At 47.5% G+C, this 21,272-nt stretch overlaps 2 protein-coding genes and 2 pseudogenes across 2 annotated transcripts; 2 read left to right on the top strand and 2 right to left on the bottom strand.

Moving 5' to 3' along the window:
* Positions 1 to 280: 280 nt before the first annotated feature.
* On the bottom strand, positions 281 to 833 carry LOC131834663 (endonuclease III-like protein 1; annotated as a pseudogene).
* A 1,192-nt stretch (positions 834 to 2,025) lies between these two features.
* LOC131834661 (spermatogenesis-associated protein 31D4-like) lies at positions 2,026 to 6,776 on the top strand. Its single transcript, XM_059179339.1, has 4 exons — positions 2,026 to 2,217; positions 3,142 to 3,187; positions 3,738 to 3,798; positions 4,067 to 6,776. Exons 1-4 carry the CDS (start codon positions 2,026 to 2,028, stop codon positions 6,774 to 6,776), a joined length of 3,009 nt encoding a protein of 1,002 aa, XP_059035322.1.
* A 7,500-nt stretch (positions 6,777 to 14,276) lies between these two features.
* LOC131834660 (endonuclease III-like protein 1) lies at positions 14,277 to 14,850 on the bottom strand (annotated as a pseudogene).
* Positions 14,851 to 16,042: 1,192 nt separating this feature from the next.
* LOC131834659 (spermatogenesis-associated protein 31D4-like) lies at positions 16,043 to 20,793 on the top strand. Its single transcript, XM_059179338.1, has 4 exons — positions 16,043 to 16,234; positions 17,159 to 17,204; positions 17,755 to 17,815; positions 18,084 to 20,793. The coding sequence occupies exons 1-4, from the start codon at positions 16,043 to 16,045 to the stop codon at positions 20,791 to 20,793; spliced, it is 3,009 nt and encodes a 1,002-aa protein (XP_059035321.1).
* Positions 20,794 to 21,272: the final 479 nt, after the last annotated feature.

The raw sequence follows: 21,272 nt of genomic DNA, 5'->3' as shown, positions 1-21,272 counted from the left end.
GAGCATCTCAACCACTTTTCCTGGAAAGGCAATCCTAGGAAAGGATATACATGGCCCACAAGGGCAATCAGGTAAGGCTCTTCCAGACTACATTCTGCAGGAAGGCTGTGACCCTCCTGGGACCCACCCTGCCACCAGAGGAGGGGATCAATGGCTTACTTAGCAGCCTGTCACCTATCCAGGCCTTTGGGGAGTTTAGGAACTGTATGTATGTGCTCCTCCCCCAAATTCACATGTTGAAACTCTAATCGCATTTTTTTTTTTTTTAAACAATTCCCAAGTTTTATTAGAAACAGGCTGTGGCTCCCCCAGCAAAGGCTCAGGGTCGGCTGGTGCATGGCGTCCAGGCCCAGACTTCACGGCCCGCCGCGGCTCCGTGCGGCTGGGCACAGGCTTCGGTTGAGGCAGGCGTGGAAACGCGGGCAGACGGGCATACATGTCTGCTGGCCAAATCCCACCCACAGTCTGTTGATCTCACTCCAAAGCTCCCGGGGCAGCAAGGCCTCCAGCGCCCCCACGGGTCTTCTCCAGGGACTTGGTCACAGTCTTGGCCCACCCGAGTCTGTTGGCGATTCTGTGCACATGCGTGTCCACCGCAATGCCAGACATGGCGCCCCAGGCCACCGCCATGGCCAAGTGCGCCACCTTGGGCCCAACGCACGGCAGTGCCACCAGCTCTGCCACTGAAGATGGGATGTCCCTGCCATAACGCTGCTGCAAGATGGCACTGCTCTTGGGAGGTGATTAGGTCATGAGGGTGGGGCCCTCATGAATGAGTTAGTAGCCTTAGAAAAGAGACCCCAGAAACCTCTCACCCACTTTTTCTGCCACATCAGGTTGCAGGGAGAAGATGCGCCTGTGAACCAGGAGGAAGGTCTCAACAGGCACGGAATCTGCTATGCCTTGATCTTGGAAGTCCCATTCTCCAGAACTATGAAAAGTATATGCGTGTCATTTAAGCCACCCCGTCTATGGCATTTGTTACAGGGCTGCAACTCACTGAGAAGGGATTTGTACACCTATGAGGGTATTGAGGTACAGAACACAGTAATTTAGTTTGAGTAAGTACAACTGGGGTCAACATTTTATGAAAGGATGAAATAAAAGGAGAAAACACTTTATTCTTCAATATGAAGTATACTGGATTGTTTTGTCTAAGGGTGTGTGTGTGAGTGTGTGTGTGTTAGATAGTCCCCAAAAACTTTATGCAGTTTAACTTCACTAACGTTAGGAATACAAGTGCTACAGGGATACCCCCAAGACCATTTGAAGTTTTAATTCCTTACATTTATTTTCTATTGATTTTAGTTAGGGGATTATTGAATAACACATTGATTTTAATTGTGTCAGCCTCATTGACTGAAGATACTAAAGGCTGAATAAAACAAAAACTGAAATGTGCCGTGCAACATGTAAAAAACTAAATGTGAAAGAACTTTACGGTCTCTCTCTCGGTTCATACAAGGCAAACATTTTCTTTTAAAGGTTTTATTTATTTGACAGAAAGCACACAAGCAGAGAAGCTGCAGGCAGAGGGAGTGGGGGAAGCAGGCTCCCTGTGGAGCAAGGAGCCAGATGTGGAGCTTGATCCCAGCACCCTGAGATATTGTCCTGAGCTGAGGGCAGTTACTTAACTGACAGAGCCATCCAGGTGTCCCAGGCAAACACATTACATATGAAAGATGTGTCTGAGGACCTATGGGATCCTGAGTATAAATATCAGGGGACAAGCAAAAATTCCAGGTAGCCTTGCAGACATTCAAGGCATGGAACTAGTAAGACCCAAGTCAAGGTCTCAAACACTAAAGGGGGACCCAAGTAATATATGCATAATACATGGAACAAACAGAAAATTTCATAAATTTCATAAGCTAGTGAGTGGGGCAGGGGCTGGGGACACACCTTGTTCAATTGTCACCTACCTCACCCTCAGAAACTCTTTGTGACCCTGCTCTGTGATGTAAGCCTGGGGAGGATATATATTCAGCGTGTGCGCACAGTCTAGGCTGTCTTGTGATTCAGACAATGGACTTCAAACACTGGAGTGTTCTCCCATTTCTGAATGGCGATACTAAACCATGTCTGAGCTTTGGCTCAACATGCCTAGAGACTGATCCCAACATCACCTTCCTGTGTGGGTTGGGATTGCTCCTTCTGTTCCTGTGCTACCTGGTGGGGATTCCATTACCAACTCAGAAAACCAAAACCACCCAAAAGGTAAGAAATATTTGCGGGGGGTGGGAGGCCTCAACATAGATTATTACGGTTTCCATTTCTAATCCCAATTAATCTGTTTTTTAATATTTTGTTTAAGAGAAAGCAAGTGAGCAGAGGTGGGGGGGGGGCACGGAGAGAGCTAAGCAGGGAATGCAATGTGGGGATAGATTCCAAGACCCTGGTATCCTGACCTGAGCCCAAAGCAGACACTTAAGCAACTGAACTATCCAGAAGCCCCCAATCCCAAATTTTAAAACGAGTCTGGTAGAATCAGAGAAACACCTAAAACGGGATGTTTTAAAAAACAGACATTCATTCCTCTAGGAAAAGAGGCCTGGTAGGGGACGGGTTAAGGAAGGACTAAGGTTTCTACTTGAAACTCACAATCTCCTGGGTTTGGTGGCAGGTTTTGGGTAAAATCCCAAACACAGGGAATCTATAGTCCTGGATTGGGTTACTTTGAGAGTATGGGGTCTGTGTAAAAAAACAGTTTCCCAGCACTTGATCATGAGGCCCTTCCCCAGGTCAAGCGTCACTCGATTAAGCTTTCCTTCATGCTGGGCTGAGGAGGAGAATAGTCCTGAGCCTCTGAGAAGAGAGTGGGGTCTGAGCTATGACTTAGGATACAGGGTCCCGCCTAAGGGAGCACAAACATGACTGTCAGCCTTCATTTTCTATGTCCTCCTTGAACAAAGGAATTCTGACTGAGAATACCAAGTGTGGACCTCCCAGACAAAGTCCTCAGACTTGTTCAAAGTAGCAAATACTGGAAATATTTTATCACCTCAAAAACTGAAAAAAGCAAGGAACACAACGTTCTGTTAATGAAAGTCACAGCCTCCTTGGATAAAGAATGTCTCCATTTCTGAGAGGAGAGTAAGACGTGGAGTCCAGCCTCCCTCATTCTTTTTATTTTTGTTCTAGCGTCAGGGCAGAGCCAAGAGGAGAAGGAAAGGTGGGACTCTGGAAGGTAAGGTTCTGCCTATTCCACCTGAGCTCTCCAAGACTGATCCTTGCTGTCCTCTCCGTGAGGGCCCAGTCCATGAGCTCTGGGGATGTGAGCCTCTAGGTACATTTCCCTCTCAGAAAGGAGAGGCTCATGGAAATGCAGCCAGAGTGCAATACCCTTCTCAGATTCCCTGCTCTGACCACTACTGAGCATGAGGCAGTGATGGATCTGGACAATGAGTGCTGCCCAATAGGTGGCCGTGTGACGTGTCAAGAGTCAGAACTTCTGTCTCCTGACTTTGTGAAAGCTCTGTGACATCACAGATACTCGAAGTCTTCCCTCAGGTAACCACAGGCCCCTGGTCTGATCATCATATGGGATAATTGCATGAAAATAGTTTATACGTGAAGCAAGATACTAACCAGCTTCACATCCCTGGCCATTTGCCCTCACCTATGGATTATCAGGGCCTCCAGAGTCCCAAGAGCCCAAGGCCGTCCCATAGGAGGACTCCTGTAGTATTGCCTATGTTTCTACTTTCACTACATAACCCATTCTCCTGGTTTCCCAGGTGACAGATGGCACCGAAGAGAAGCGGAAGACACCCGGAAGCTGATCTCTGTTTTAAGAAGGTGACCAGTCTCTCCCCTGCTATCCTGATGCCTCTTAGAGCACATTTTATGCAATTGCAGGATTCCCTGCAGTCTGTCATAGCCATGGGAGGGGGTTGCCATAGGAACAGAGAGTGGGGTGAAGGCTACTGAGTACTCTGGGAAGTCATAATGGTGGGGCACTGTGAAGGGACAGCAGGCTTCAGGTGGCCCCTCCCTCTTCAGGCCTGCATGTCCTCCTCCCTTGGTTCTGGTCCAGGCTGCATCTTTGTACCTCTGTCTCCTGCAGCCCCCTCGGCCGGCATCATGATACCATCCACTTTCGTCAACTGTTATGTCCAGACCCCTCTTGTGAGGTGTGTAATAGCGCAACGGCTGAGATCAATCAGCTGGTGTTCCTGCAGGCGCTGGAAGATTCGACTCCCTTGACTTCCACAGCTCCTGTGACTACTTCATCGTTCACTCGCTCCCCTGACTTCTCAGCAGTCCCTCCAGGAGACCTAATATCAGCTCCTCTTCCTAAGCCTTCCCCACCACCTGCTTCCATCTTCTCACCTAACCCAGTGATCCCTGTGGCAGACTTTTTTGCACCCTCGCCACCGGGTGATCCTTTGCCACCAAAGCCTTTTCCTCCCTTGGATTCCAAATTCCCAAGGGATCATTTCCCACCCCAGCCCCTTGCCTTTCCTTCTGTCCAACCACATCACGCCCATACAGTGGGCCGTAGTGTCCAGACAGAGACCGTGTCTCTAAGTACCACCTTCTCTCTGGACCCTACCCTTTCCCAAGATGTCAGCCCCTTACCGGAGTTGTCTCAGAGGGTGAATCCCACTGAGACCTTTGCTCGTCATCCCACACCACCAACCCGGTCTGCTTCACCAGCGCCAGACTGCAATTTAACTGTGCCTCAATCCAAACCGATTTCCATCTCAAGGAAGCCTGTTCCACAGAGCTCACCCCCAGATAGCTCTGGTGGGTTGTCTCCTTATGTCTCCAAAATCGTAGGCATTGACCCCTCCAACTTGTCAATTTTAGACCTCCCTTGGTGGCAAACTCATGCCAAAGGCTTCTTCCCTTCAACCCTGGCTCCACGTGATTTCCGTCAAGAAGTCCTGGCCCTCCATTCTTCAGAGGCTTCTTCCAGGGGAGACCCTGGAGCCAAACTTGTAGAGCCTGGTGACCTCTCACTTCTCAGTCCTGATGCCCTGGCACTTCTAGAGAAACAAAGGCAAAAGAGGAGTGACTTCCTCCTGTGGAAGCAATCAAAGGGATCTTTTGCAAAACAAACAATTGTTGATACCCATGATTTGGCATCGTCCCTTCCTTTCTGGAGCACCAGAAACACATCAAAGGAGCTGCATATGCATCAGCAGCGCCCATATCCTACAACCTGGCAAGAGGGCCATTTACAGCAAACCCCCATCCAGCTCTTCTGGGGTCTCCAAACTCCACCTAGCGAGTCCTTCTTCCCTGCTGCCGATGCCTCAGATCGCATCTGGAATGCCTCCCCAGAGCAGGAATCCCCAGTAGTTCCCCATCCACTTCCTCCATCCTTGCCTGAGAACCCGCCTCAACTCCTGCCTCAAACCCCGCCCTTACCTAGCCCTCCTGTCCAGCCCCAGGCCCACCTTCAATCCCCAATCCCAATCCTGCCATCTGGTCCTCTACCTGACATCAAGATCTGTGGAGTGTGTCTTCACAGACCTCGGAACGAACCGGAGAATCTCACTCCAACAGAAATGCAACATCTGGAGTGGAACGTGTTGCAGAAGGTACAGAAACGTGTGTGGGGTTTACCCACTCTCGTCCAACGATCCCAGGAGGACTACTGTCCTTCAGCTCCTAACCCTTCTCTCAGCCACAAGGCCACCAAGGCCCAAGTGGTCATCTCTATCCCCCCTGGACAGTTTCCTCTGAATGAAGAGCTTCGGAGAAAACTTGAGAGTCACCTTCGAAAGAGGCTCATCCAACACCGGTGGGGCATTCCCCGCAGGATTTATGAGTCTCTCGCGCTGATGAGCCGTCCCAGTACACTTTCTCAGCTACCTGAGTCGCAGCGCTTTCGTGGACGCTCATGGATCCCTAAGAGTCCGAGCAAATTGAATGACACTGAAAGCGTCAGTGACGAGGACTCAGAAAAGCTTCATCTAGAGGACGGTGAACTGGACAAGGACAATGACAACCTGAAGAGGGGTCAGGAACACAGCCCAGAGAATGGCCCAAAAGAGGATCTGTTGAGTGACCTAGAGAGCTCTTCAGATAAGGACATGGGCCATGATTCTGACAGTAAACTTACTAGTCCATCAGAGAACAGCTCCACGGTGTCTGTGGAGACTGTAGGTCAGACAAAACTGGAAAATGTCCTGAAAATACATTTGCACAAAAAATCTGAGGAAGTCAGTGAGGGTCATCTCCCTGAGACTGTGCATCATTCATGGAATACAATACAGCAGACATCACTTCCTTCTCAGAAATCCCAGGCTGAAATTACACAAAGACGTTTGCCACCATCAGAGTTTGAGGTGAATACCTGCCAGGAGCTTCCCTTTGTGGAACCTCGTGTACAACAGATGCTGGAATCCCATCTTAAAAGGTTTCGTTGGAGGATGCTATGGGGCCTTCCCTCCAGGGTCCTTGAATCCATAGAGATCTTTAAGTCAAGAAAGGCCACATCTCCCTGTAGCCCTTCCTGCTCCACCAAACTGATTCCTGCAGCAAATTCTAAACCTGGGGGCGTCAGCCCCCTTAGAGGAAGCTTGAGATCTCTCCATGCAGACAAAGCAGGAACGGCAAATTCAGCCTCCATTCTGGATCATCCTCGCCCTGCGGCCTCAACTGTGGGCAAGGAAGAGCGGAGAATTCCGAGGCAATTATCCTCCAATATCCATCTGCTTGTAGAGGATGTTCCAAAAATGAAGCATGAGAGACAGACTCTTAAACCTGTCAAACATGTCACCATAGCCAACAGGTGGCCCCCAAAGCCGCCGGCAAGACAATGAGCCAAAGTATAAGGATGCAAACACCAACAGTAGCAGAGGAGGGCAACAAGGCATGAAGATGAAGACTCCTGAACGATATTCAGGACCAAGGAATTTCATACACTTCAGTCACAACCTAGCATCTTGACAACCAACAAGCCAGTTAGCTCCCAAATTATAAAGGGGAATGAGCATCAGCTGACATCCCACCATGCATACCAGTTCCACAAGATCCTAAATCATTGAATCTCAAAGAACCGCTCTTGCATGAGTTAAAGCTTATGCTGGAGGACAGGGAGCATAGCCAGGCCCAAGCCCAATACACTGGCCTGCCCCCTGCCTCAGATCATTGGACTTATAAGGCCTCACTGACACATGCCCCGAGGGTCTCCCTCAGGGACAAGAGAGGTTCCCAGGTGTTGTGTGTCCCTCCAGAGGATACAGGAATTCCTATGGAACAACAGCAGGAGCCCTGGGTCTCTAAGCATGTCATAAGAAAGTTCCAGAATAAGAATCCCCCACCGGCCACAGAGAGCATGAGGCCTCCGGGATCCAAGGCCCAAGAGCATGGTGAAGGGGATGCAGGACTGGGAACATCCCAACCGAGAACAGACAGGTTCCCTACTAAAGCCGAGGCACTGAAGAAGAGGTTCCCTACTCAGGACTCGGTATTGAAGGTAAAGCTGGGAAGCAGCCTTCCCAGATCCTATCACAGAAGGGTCAACTGCCTCCTGAAAGCCTTTCACAGAAGGGTCAGCCTCCTCCTGAAATCACTATCGGTTAAAAAATTTTTTTTTTTTTTTTTTTGCAATGGCTTACTCCTGGGGTAAAATGCAAAGGGCAAGAAAATTCCCAGGAGAAGCCCAGGCCCCTATCATCTGTGGAAAGCAGAGGCCTACTTCATGGTAGAGCTGCCTTTACCGGGATGCCCAAAGCTCAGGAAATCATGACAGCTTTTGGGAAGTTCCAAAAGGAGAGAATGGGGCATCTGGCATGCAATAGGCAGCACCTGCCCTCAGAAGCCCATTCCCTCTCCAACCCAAGTTTGGGAAAACCCAGAAGAAAGTACAAGTGCAGGTCCAGACACAGCCTGTCCCAGGGTTTCCTTTCAACTACAGGGTTCCTGCCTGTAAGGAGACAAATACCAGGTCCTGCCAGCAAGAAGCTGTCTCTGCTGGCCAAGGCCTTCCTGGAAGTAACAGACAGCTCAGAAACAAGGACAGACAGCCCCAGTACGTTGTGGCATTTAAGGACCAGATACCACATCAGAAGTATCCGCTCTTCCATGCCCGTCATGGATCCTGCGCCCCACCCAAAGGCCACCTACGGGCATCAGGCTGCCCAGTGACCTCCGGCCACTCTCACGACTCCTGAAGGCACTGTGTGCAGAGATGTGTCTCTACTAGTTAGACGTAAAACTTCTCCAGAATTTCCGATGAGAGGGTATTGGGGGGCATTTCTTACCCCCAAATAATCCCTTGTGAGGAATAAATATTTCTCTAATAAAGTAATGTCTGTTCTGTGTACTCTCTTGGGAGCATGGGTTTTGGGTAAATCAGCTCAGCTGTCACTGCTTGCTTCCTTCGGCTTCTAAAAGGTGACCAATCTCCAGGACCTCTTGGAAAATATGTAACATATGCCCCCCAAAGCCCATTCCCTCTCTGATGAAGTTTGAGGAGATGGGCTCTCTCTCCTGTCCCATGGCTTAGCCTTACTGAAAATGTATAGTAGCTCACACCTCTCTCATTGAATGTTTTACACCCTTTTCAGCAAGTCTTCTCTCTCTGAGGAGGATCAAAGACTGGTATAGTTTTCAGAAAATAATGAATAAGCCACTGTTTCTTCACTGTTATTGTGTTACAGTAGCTTAATCATCATTTAGAAGTCAGTGATCAGAGGATCCCTCAGGTGGATGAACTCTGAATAAGAGTGTTTTTTGGCGGTGGGGTTTGTTCGGCTTGATCTTGGTCTGGTTGGGGTAGCATCAAAGAATACCCTAGGTGATGCTGAAGAATCCATCCTGGTTCCAACCGAAGTGCTTCCCTCCCTGGGTGTTTCATCACGCTGCTGGACTGATGTTTTTTTGCAGAACAATAGCATCATTTAACTGTTAGTAGTAAAAATTTTGAGAAAGCAGGTACCACCTTCCAGAGTAAGACACCTTTGAAGAAATGAAAAGGTGAAAGAGGGAACTTGCTGGTAGAACAAAATTTTATGCCTAATCACCCCTTCTCAGAACCTGTCCCACTCCAGGCTCTAACATCAATGCGGACAGACCAGCCAGTAACCCAGCCTGCCGGGTCCTACATCATCTCATTTTAGATGATTTAGATTTATGGCCCATCCGGTGCACTTCGTGCCACCCTGTAGAGCTTATGACCAGGAGTGCTTCTGCAATCAGAAATACTATAGTCTGACATTCTGTCCTTTTGCCTCATGCCCCTGTCCTTCTAGCTTATATGTCCCTGTGCATTTTGCTACTCCACATCATCCACTTTCCACTTCTTGCCTCTCCAGCAAGGCCTTCTTCTTCCTTCCCTCACTCTCCAAGGAAGAACTGATGGCTTGTTGGGAAACCAACATATGAAAAGCACCAGTGCAGCTTAGGAAATAGAGTCCATGGCACTGGAACAGCGTTATCTCATGACATGTGGTAGCTGCAGTTGTGGTGAGCACAGCACCGCATAGAGCGCTACACCTGACACTAATGTGATCTTGCATCAGCCCCTCTTCAATTCAAAAAACAAAACAAAACAAAACAGGCTCCAGTACAGGTGGATGACCCCATCTAATCCCGTTCAGTCCTTCCTGCCTGGCAAAATCTTGTCTCTCTGCCTCTTTTAGAAATGCCTTTCTGTATGTAAAAGATTATTGTTGCATTAAATCTCCCATGTCAAAACTGAGTCTACTCACACCTGAGTCTACTGATGCCACATGAAATTCAGCCCCAGCACTACCTGGAAATCATTCATTCACTCCACCAATACTTATCCAAGACTTACTAGCTTGAACAAAATAAATGGAGTTAGGTCACTATTTCCTTAGTACATTCTCTCCTCAGTGTACTCAGATGTAATTTATCTTATATTAAACGTTATCTGACAGAGAGCAGGAGCACAATCAGAGGGAGTGGCAGAGGGAGAGGGAGAAGCAGGCTCCCTGCTTGGGGAGCCTCAATCCCAGGACACCAGGGTCATCACCTGAACTGAAGACAAATTCTTAACGGACTGAGACACCCAGGTGGCCCTCAGATCTATTTCAGATTTCCTTTACTTCCCTCAAACATAGACCATCTTCGCTTGCTCAGCAGATGTGCTGGACCAGAGCTCACAGAGGACCAAGAAAGCAGTGACCGAGGCTCTCACAAAACAAAACAAAACAAACCCAAATCCCGCCCCCAAAATCTCCCCATTGTTATTTTTCCTCTTCCTTCCTGTTATAGGGAAAGAGGTTTCCTTCCCAATCTCAAAGGAAGTATACTTTCTGAAATGTCTTTATTGAGACAGAGTTAACTTCTAGTCTTGATGGACTGATCCACCCTTGCCAGGTCTCCTTCTGACCCCTCCTCCCTGTCCTTAGGAGGCACCCAACCTCTTTTTTTTTATGGTTTGACTACATCTTTTTTTATTTAAAGTTTTTACTACAGAAACATGTCCAAGAGCACATATAACAACATAACGTCCCACATATCCGCCACCCAACTTGCACGATTATCATTGGGCGGGTGTGATACACTGGGATTAAAGTCCAAAAGCCCCTTTGACACATCTTGCCATCCATCTCTGAGACATATGCTCTGTGTCCACGTCAAAGCTCTCACATTTCTTTGATATTTATCATCTGTGCTGCACACTTATTCACAACAGGTGTATGCAGCATTGGTGTCGAAAAGGCATTGGGCTTTAGAGGCTGTTGGCCATCAATTCTGTTCTGCCTTCGTTTTTGGTTTTTTTTTTTTTTTTTTTTTGGCTGTACTTTTTTTTTTAATTTTTAATTTTTTATAAACATATATTTTTATCCCCAGGGGTACAGGTCTGTGAATCACCAGGTTTACACACTTCAGAGCACTCACCAAAGCACATACCCTCCCCAATGCCTCTATTGAAAATCAAGGAATTATACACATTAAATGGGTAGATTGTATGGTATGTGACCTGTATTTCAATAAAGCTGTTAAAACAAGTAAAGGGTTTAAAAACAAGTGCTTAAGGATGACAAGAAGGGGAGCATAAAGAACAAAAGCTGTCAATACATTTTTGGAAGATGTGTTGGAGGAGTGGAAATCTGACTAGCAGAGCAAAGGAAGTGCCGGCAAGTCAATGGCACGGCAAAACCCAGGAGAAGAGCAACCTGGTGGCACCAGAGAAAAATGATATTAGGGGTTCTGTGTTCGTAAACATGTAGAATTTTTGTTCTTTGTTGTTTGCTTATATTGCATATAATTTCTAATTTCTTTTAATGGGGGCACTCTTTGCCCATTTTGTAAAACCTTGTTGAAATGTTACCATGTTTCCAGTGTGCAGAGAGGATCCCAGGTTTCCTGCATAGGACAGAACCTGAGACAGCTGTTTTAAAGTTGGCATTGCACACATCTGGGCTCGGAGTATGGTGGAGGCACTAGCTTCTGGAATCAAAGTCATTAATATCAAAGGTTGGGTTAAATTCATTTTTAAAATGTATTTGAAAATAAAGTTGTGGAAATGTTGGTATAGATGGTAAAGCCATATACCCTTTATCCAGATGTACCTGTTATGATTTTGACATGTTTACAATCTCTCTCGCCCTCCCTCCTTCCCCTTGTTTCTATATAGGAAGACATATATATGCCTACGAAAACTGTGCATACATTCTTGAGTATTTGAGAATATATTTCATTCATCCCGCACTTTCTCCATGAATATTTCATTGTGTATTTCTTAGGAAAAAGAACATTCTCTGACACCACAGTTATCTCCTTCGGTAACTGTCATATGGACATAAAATTTTTAACTAATTTCCCACTCACATTCCATTTTGATCAATTTATTAAGTAATGTCCTGCATGTGTGTGTGTGTGTGTGTAAATCTCTTTACAGGATTGAGTCTTGGATGAAATACTCCATCCTGTTGCTGTGTATCTTTAGTTTCCTTTAATCTGGATCAATTTCTCAGCCTCTTTTAGAACAAGGCCAGGTTTGAAAATAAATTCATTGTGCCATATTTATTACTCCTTCTCACCTGGAAATTTTGGGGGTGGAACTTACCTCGCTCAGACTTTAAAGGATGTTTTTATAGTTGTGAGTCCTAGGGGCATTAGGGACAGTTAAGACCACATTTTCTATTTAAAAACAATTCCAGAAACTCAAAGATATGTGGAAGCATTTTTCTTAACAGACATACATACATCATGCACTCAAGGGAGGGTATGTGAAGTGGGGTGGTCTCAAAGTGTACCTTCCTTAGGAAGAGATAGTGGTGAAGCTTTAGAAGCAGGATAAAGGAGGGAAAATAGGAACTGTCATTACAGGCAAACCCTCTTCAAATGGCAGGGAAAGGATTGGGTGTCTAGGGCCAAGACAGACTCATCAGCAAGGGAATGTAGGCGAGTCAAGTAAGGAAATGATACAGGGCTTGATTTCAACAGTTCATAATCTAGGGCACCTGGGTGGCTCAGTGGGTTAAGCCGCTGCCTTCGGCTCAGGTCATGATCTCAGGGTCCTGGGATCGAGTCCCGCATCGGACTCTCTGCTCAGCAGGGAGCCTGCTTCCCACTCTCTCTCTCTGCCTGCCTCTCTGTCTACTGTGATCTCTCTCTGTCAAATAAATAAATAAAATCTTTAAAAAAAAAAACAGTTAATAATCTAAATAATGAAGCTGTAAGAGTGCCAACTATTAAATGACTACGTAGCATGGGGAGAAGAAATAAATACATATAGCCATCAAAAAATGACATTATCGTTTAAAATTGGTAGAGATGACAATAAGGTATTTTGGTGAAAAGGTAGAAGGCATGTGGGAAAAATACTTTTCTTGGAAGAAATAAACATAATTGTCATTCAAAAACAAACAAAAAAAAAACTTGCCACCATGGTATAGACAATGTGGATACTCTCAGCCATGCAGCTGCTCTAATTTTAAAACTAAGATGGCTTTTTAGGATATCACTTATTATTTAAAATAGAGGTGTTGAGAAACTTGGGGATTTCATCATCACTGCTCTACGGGTTACAGCTGAGTGAGGCACTTACCCTCTCCGAGCTTCAGTTTTGTTCTTTCATAATAGAGACCCAGGAATACCTGAGCTGCTTACATCACAGGGTGATTGTGAGGTGCCTCCCAGTAAACTTCTTGAAAAAGTAGCAAATCATTTACACTTACTATTAGTGTAGGAGGAGAAGTGCTGGGAAGCTCCCCTACTGAACTTCAGTAGAGGTAATATTTGCTGAAATTAAAGTTATACCTTTCAGGTCTTGTTTCCTTAAGTTTTGAAAGCACGTCTACTGGGTTCTGAGAAAAGTTCTAACTCAAGGCACATAAATGTACATAAGGATATCTGACCCACATATGCCCTTTTAAAAGAGAAAAGCCGTTCTTCGACTATCTTCTCAGAGAGTCAATAATTTCTACCAGATAATCACAGAGATTAGACACGCAGAGTGGCCTTTCTAAGGAGCACGGTGTGTGTGAGCATTTGTGACCCATTGTACCTGTTACTTTGTTCCTGTGTTCCAGAGATTACCTGCCAATTCACAAATGTGGCAGGATACCTGTCCTGTATCCTGTGTAACCCTCACCCTGCTGTTCCCTAGAACAGCTCCATGAGCTCCTTAAGAACAGAGACCAGGACTTAACAGGTGTTTGTGTCTCTGGCTTTCAATGTAACCATTTATAAAATGAAAATATGGCTGAAAATGCATGTCAGGTTGAGAAAGACGTGGTGCCTCTTGGCAGGTCTGATCTTCCAGGCAGGTGACCTGTTCGTGCAGAACTGAAAGGAGACTCTGCTGGGCCAGGCGGAAGGCTGTCCTACCCTTTCACAGATGACCAAGTTCATAATGCTAGGCCAGGGGTGTCTAATAAAGGGCATCCCAGTTTAAGAACGACATGAGAAGTTAGGAGGCAGTTCAGAGGAGAGCTGTCCTGAAGATAAAAGTGTTTAGAAAAGATGGAGCAAGTGTGGAGGGAAATACCAGGATTATTTGAATCTGACAAAAAGGAACCTTGAAAAACTCTCACAGGGAGTTGATTTTCAAGCATATATGTGGGGATGATAATATAGGGTGGAGCATCTCAACCACTTTTCCTGGAAAGGCAATCCTAGGAAAGGATATACATGGCCCACAAGGGCAATCAGGTAAGGCTCTTCCAGACTACATTCTGCAGGAAGGCTGTGACCCTCCTGGGACCCACCCTGCCACCAGAGGAGGGGATCAATGGCTTACTTAGCAGCCTGTCACCTATCCAGGCCTTTGGGGAGTTTAGGAACTGTATGTATGTGCTCCTCCCCCAAATTCACATGTTGAAACTCTAATCGCATTTTTTTTTTTTTTAAACAATTCCCAAGTTTTATTAGAAACAGGCTGTGGCTCCCCCAGCAAAGGCTCAGGGTCGGCTGGTGCATGGCGTCCAGGCCCAGACTTCACGGCCCGCCGCGGCTCCGTGCGGCTGGGCACAGGCTTCGGTTGAGGCAGGCGTGGAAACGCGGGCAGACGGGCATACATGTCTGCTGGCCAAATCCCACCCACAGTCTGTTGATCTCACTCCAAAGCTCCCGGGGCAGCAAGGCCTCCAGCGCCCCCACGGGTCTTCTCCAGGGACTTGGTCACAGTCTTGGCCCACCCGAGTCTGTTGGCGATTCTGTGCACATGCGTGTCCACCGCAATGCCAGACATGGCGCCCCAGGCCACCGCCATGGCCAAGTGCGCCACCTTGGGCCCAACGCACGGCAGTGCCACCAGCTCTGCCACTGAAGATGGGATGTCCCTGCCATAACGCTGCTGCAAGATGGCACTGCTCTTGGGAGGTGATTAGGTCATGAGGGTGGGGCCCTCATGAATGAGTTAGTAGCCTTAGAAAAGAGACCCCAGAAACCTCTCACCCACTTTTTCTGCCACATCAGGTTGCAGGGAGAAGATGCGCCTGTGAACCAGGAGGAAGGTCTCAACAGGCACGGAATCTGCTATGCCTTGATCTTGGAAGTCCCATTCTCCAGAACTATGAAAAGTATATGCGTGTCATTTAAGCCACCCCGTCTATGGCATTTGTTACAGGGCTGCAACTCACTGAGAAGGGATTTGTACACCTATGAGGGTATTGAGGTACAGAACACAGTAATTTAGTTTGAGTAAGTACAACTGGGGTCAACATTTTATGAAAGGATGAAATAAAAGGAGAAAACACTTTATTCTTCAATATGAAGTATACTGGATTGTTTTGTCTAAGGGTGTGTGTGTGAGTGTGTGTGTGTTAGATAGTCCCCAAAAACTTTATGCAGTTTAACTTCACTAACGTTAGGAATACAAGTGCTACAGGGATACCCCCAAGACCATTTGAAGTTTTAATTCCTTACATTTATTTTCTATTGATTTTAGTTAGGGGATTATTGAATAACACATTGATTTTAATTGTGTCAGCCTCATTGACTGAAGATACTAAAGGCTGAATAAAACAAAAACTGAAATGTGCCGTGCAACATGTAAAAAACTAAATGTGAAAGAACTTTACGGTCTCTCTCTCGGTTCATACAAGGCAAACATTTTCTTTTAAAGGTTTTATTTATTTGACAGAAAGCACACAAGCAGAGAAGCTGCAGGCAGAGGGAGTGGGGGAAGCAGGCTCCCTGTGGAGCAAGGAGCCAGATGTGGAGCTTGATCCCAGCACCCTGAGATATTGTCCTGAGCTGAGGGCAGTTACTTAACTGACAGAGCCATCCAGGTGTCCCAGGCAAACACATTACATATGAAAGATGTGTCTGAGGACCTATGGGATCCTGAGTATAAATATCAGGGGACAAGCAAAAATTCCAGGTAGCCTTGCAGACATTCAAGGCATGGAACTAGTAAGACCCAAGTCAAGGTCTCAAACACTAAAGGGGGACCCAAGTAATATATGCATAATACATGGAACAAACAGAAAATTTCATAAATTTCATAAGCTAGTGAGTGGGGCAGGGGCTGGGGACACACCTTGTTCAATTGTCACCTACCTCACCCTCAGAAACTCTTTGTGACCCTGCTCTGTGATGTAAGCCTGGGGAGGATATATATTCAGCGTGTGCGCACAGTCTAGGCTGTCTTGTGATTCAGACAATGGACTTCAAACACTGGAGTGTTCTCCCATTTCTGAATGGCGATACTAAACCATGTCTGAGCTTTGGCTCAACATGCCTAGAGACTGATCCCAACATCACCTTCCTGTGTGGGTTGGGATTGCTCCTTCTGTTCCTGTGCTACCTGGTGGGGATTCCATTACCAACTCAGAAAACCAAAACCACCCAAAAGGTAAGAAATATTTGCGGGGGGTGGGAGGCCTCAACATAGATTATTACGGTTTCCATTTCTAATCCCAATTAATCTGTTTTTTAATATTTTGTTTAAGAGAAAGCAAGTGAGCAGAGGTGGGGGGGGGGCACGGAGAGAGCTAAGCAGGGAATGCAATGTGGGGATAGATTCCAAGACCCTGGTATCCTGACCTGAGCCCAAAGCAGACACTTAAGCAACTGAACTATCCAGAAGCCCCCAATCCCAAATTTTAAAACGAGTCTGGTAGAATCAGAGAAACACCTAAAACGGGATGTTTTAAAAAACAGACATTCATTCCTCTAGGAAAAGAGGCCTGGTAGGGGACGGGTTAAGGAAGGACTAAGGTTTCTACTTGAAACTCACAATCTCCTGGGTTTGGTGGCAGGTTTTGGGTAAAATCCCAAACACAGGGAATCTATAGTCCTGGATTGGGTTACTTTGAGAGTATGGGGTCTGTGTAAAAAAACAGTTTCCCAGCACTTGATCATGAGGCCCTTCCCCAGGTCAAGCGTCACTCGATTAAGCTTTCCTTCATGCTGGGCTGAGGAGGAGAATAGTCCTGAGCCTCTGAGAAGAGAGTGGGGTCTGAGCTATGACTTAGGATACAGGGTCCCGCCTAAGGGAGCACAAACATGACTGTCAGCCTTCATTTTCTATGTCCTCCTTGAACAAAGGAATTCTGACTGAGAATACCAAGTGTGGACCTCCCAGACAAAGTCCTCAGACTTGTTCAAAGTAGCAAATACTGGAAATATTTTATCACCTCAAAAACTGAAAAAAGCAAGGAACACAACGTTCTGTTAATGAAAGTCACAGCCTCCTTGGATAAAGAATGTCTCCATTTCTGAGAGGAGAGTAAGACGTGGAGTCCAGCCTCCCTCATTCTTTTTATTTTTGTTCTAGCGTCAGGGCAGAGCCAAGAGGAGAAGGAAAGGTGGGACTCTGGAAGGTAAGGTTCTGCCTATTCCACCTGAGCTCTCCAAGACTGATCCTTGCTGTCCTCTCCGTGAGGGCCCAGTCCATGAGCTCTGGGGATGTGAGCCTCTAGGTACATTTCCCTCTCAGAAAGGAGAGGCTCATGGAAATGCAGCCAGAGTGCAATACCCTTCTCAGATTCCCTGCTCTGACCACTACTGAGCATGAGGCAGTGATGGATCTGGACAATGAGTGCTGCCCAATAGGTGGCCGTGTGACGTGTCAAGAGTCAGAACTTCTGTCTCCTGACTTTGTGAAAGCTCTGTGACATCACAGATACTCGAAGTCTTCCCTCAGGTAACCACAGGCCCCTGGTCTGATCATCATATGGGATAATTGCATGAAAATAGTTTATACGTGAAGCAAGATACTAACCAGCTTCACATCCCTGGCCATTTGCCCTCACCTATGGATTATCAGGGCCTCCAGAGTCCCAAGAGCCCAAGGCCGTCCCATAGGAGGACTCCTGTAGTATTGCCTATGTTTCTACTTTCACTACATAACCCATTCTCCTGGTTTCCCAGGTGACAGATGGCACCGAAGAGAAGCGGAAGACACCCGGAAGCTGATCTCTGTTTTAAGAAGGTGACCAGTCTCTCCCCTGCTATCCTGATGCCTCTTAGAGCACATTTTATGCAATTGCAGGATTCCCTGCAGTCTGTCATAGCCATGGGAGGGGGTTGCCATAGGAACAGAGAGTGGGGTGAAGGCTACTGAGTACTCTGGGAAGTCATAATGGTGGGGCACTGTGAAGGGACAGCAGGCTTCAGGTGGCCCCTCCCTCTTCAGGCCTGCATGTCCTCCTCCCTTGGTTCTGGTCCAGGCTGCATCTTTGTACCTCTGTCTCCTGCAGCCCCCTCGGCCGGCATCATGATACCATCCACTTTCGTCAACTGTTATGTCCAGACCCCTCTTGTGAGGTGTGTAATAGCGCAACGGCTGAGATCAATCAGCTGGTGTTCCTGCAGGCGCTGGAAGATTCGACTCCCTTGACTTCCACAGCTCCTGTGACTACTTCATCGTTCACTCGCTCCCCTGACTTCTCAGCAGTCCCTCCAGGAGACCTAATATCAGCTCCTCTTCCTAAGCCTTCCCCACCACCTGCTTCCATCTTCTCACCTAACCCAGTGATCCCTGTGGCAGACTTTTTTGCACCCTCGCCACCGGGTGATCCTTTGCCACCAAAGCCTTTTCCTCCCTTGGATTCCAAATTCCCAAGGGATCATTTCCCACCCCAGCCCCTTGCCTTTCCTTCTGTCCAACCACATCACGCCCATACAGTGGGCCGTAGTGTCCAGACAGAGACCGTGTCTCTAAGTACCACCTTCTCTCTGGACCCTACCCTTTCCCAAGATGTCAGCCCCTTACCGGAGTTGTCTCAGAGGGTGAATCCCACTGAGACCTTTGCTCGTCATCCCACACCACCAACCCGGTCTGCTTCACCAGCGCCAGACTGCAATTTAACTGTGCCTCAATCCAAACCGATTTCCATCTCAAGGAAGCCTGTTCCACAGAGCTCACCCCCAGATAGCTCTGGTGGGTTGTCTCCTTATGTCTCCAAAATCGTAGGCATTGACCCCTCCAACTTGTCAATTTTAGACCTCCCTTGGTGGCAAACTCATGCCAAAGGCTTCTTCCCTTCAACCCTGGCTCCACGTGATTTCCGTCAAGAAGTCCTGGCCCTCCATTCTTCAGAGGCTTCTTCCAGGGGAGACCCTGGAGCCAAACTTGTAGAGCCTGGTGACCTCTCACTTCTCAGTCCTGATGCCCTGGCACTTCTAGAGAAACAAAGGCAAAAGAGGAGTGACTTCCTCCTGTGGAAGCAATCAAAGGGATCTTTTGCAAAACAAACAATTGTTGATACCCATGATTTGGCATCGTCCCTTCCTTTCTGGAGCACCAGAAACACATCAAAGGAGCTGCATATGCATCAGCAGCGCCCATATCCTACAACCTGGCAAGAGGGCCATTTACAGCAAACCCCCATCCAGCTCTTCTGGGGTCTCCAAACTCCACCTAGCGAGTCCTTCTTCCCTGCTGCCGATGCCTCAGATCGCATCTGGAATGCCTCCCCAGAGCAGGAATCCCCAGTAGTTCCCCATCCACTTCCTCCATCCTTGCCTGAGAACCCGCCTCAACTCCTGCCTCAAACCCCGCCCTTACCTAGCCCTCCTGTCCAGCCCCAGGCCCACCTTCAATCCCCAATCCCAATCCTGCCATCTGGTCCTCTACCTGACATCAAGATCTGTGGAGTGTGTCTTCACAGACCTCGGAACGAACCGGAGAATCTCACTCCAACAGAAATGCAACATCTGGAGTGGAACGTGTTGCAGAAGGTACAGAAACGTGTGTGGGGTTTACCCACTCTCGTCCAACGATCCCAGGAGGACTACTGTCCTTCAGCTCCTAACCCTTCTCTCAGCCACAAGGCCACCAAGGCCCAAGTGGTCATCTCTATCCCCCCTGGACAGTTTCCTCTGAATGAAGAGCTTCGGAGAAAACTTGAGAGTCACCTTCGAAAGAGGCTCATCCAACACCGGTGGGGCATTCCCCGCAGGATTTATGAGTCTCTCGCGCTGATGAGCCGTCCCAGTACACTTTCTCAGCTACCTGAGTCGCAGCGCTTTCGTGGACGCTCATGGATCCCTAAGAGTCCGAGCAAATTGAATGACACTGAAAGCGTCAGTGACGAGGACTCAGAAAAGCTTCATCTAGAGGACGGTGAACTGGACAAGGACAATGACAACCTGAAGAGGGGTCAGGAACACAGCCCAGAGAATGGCCCAAAAGAGGATCTGTTGAGTGACCTAGAGAGCTCTTCAGATAAGGACATGGGCCATGATTCTGACAGTAAACTTACTAGTCCATCAGAGAACAGCTCCACGGTGTCTGTGGAGACTGTAGGTCAGACAAAACTGGAAAATGTCCTGAAAATACATTTGCACAAAAAATCTGAGGAAGTCAGTGAGGGTCATCTCCCTGAGACTGTGCATCATTCATGGAATACAATACAGCAGACATCACTTCCTTCTCAGAAATCCCAGGCTGAAATTACACAAAGACGTTTGCCACCATCAGAGTTTGAGGTGAATACCTGCCAGGAGCTTCCCTTTGTGGAACCTCGTGTACAACAGATGCTGGAATCCCATCTTAAAAGGTTTCGTTGGAGGATGCTATGGGGCCTTCCCTCCAGGGTCCTTGAATCCATAGAGATCTTTAAGTCAAGAAAGGCCACATCTCCCTGTAGCCCTTCCTGCTCCACCAAACTGATTCCTGCAGCAAATTCTAAACCTGGGGGCGTCAGCCCCCTTAGAGGAAGCTTGAGATCTCTCCATGCAGACAAAGCAGGAACGGCAAATTCAGCCTCCATTCTGGATCATCCTCGCCCTGCGGCCTCAACTGTGGGCAAGGAAGAGCAGAGAATTCCGAGGCAATTATCCTCCAATATCCATCTGCTTGTAGAGGATGTTCCAAAAATGAAGCATGAGAGACAGACTCTTAAACCTGTCAAACATGTCACCATAGCCAACAGGTGGCCCCCAAAGCCGCCGGCAAGACAATGAGCCAAAGTATAAGGATGCAAACACCAACAGTAGCAGAGGAGGGCAACAAGGCATGAAGATGAAGACTCCTGAACGATATTCAGGACCAAGGAATTTCATACACTTCAGTCACAACCTAGCATCTTGACAACCAACAAGCCAGTTAGCTCCCAAATTATAAAGGGGAATGAGCATCAGCTGACATCCCACCATGCATACCAGTTCCACAAGATCCTAAATCATTGAATCTCAAAGAACCGCTCTTGCATGAGTTAAAGCTTATGCTGGAGGACAGGGAGCATAGCCAGGCCCAAGCCCAATACACTGGCCTGCCCCCTGCCTCAGATCATTGGACTTATAAGGCCTCACTGACACATGCCCCGAGGGTCTCCCTCAGGGACAAGAGAGGTTCCCAGGTGTTGTGTGTCCCTCCAGAGGATACAGGAATTCCTATGGAACAACAGCAGGAGCCCTGGGTCTCTAAGCATGTCATAAGAAAG

The sequence above is a fragment of the Mustela lutreola genome, chromosome 6 (genome assembly GCF_030435805.1).
Source record: "Mustela lutreola isolate mMusLut2 chromosome 6, mMusLut2.pri, whole genome shotgun sequence".
Lineage (NCBI taxonomy): Eukaryota > Metazoa > Chordata > Mammalia > Carnivora > Mustelidae > Mustela > Mustela lutreola.
The sequence above is the reverse complement of the archived record's forward strand: the minus strand, read 5'-3'. Positions and strand labels throughout refer to the sequence as shown.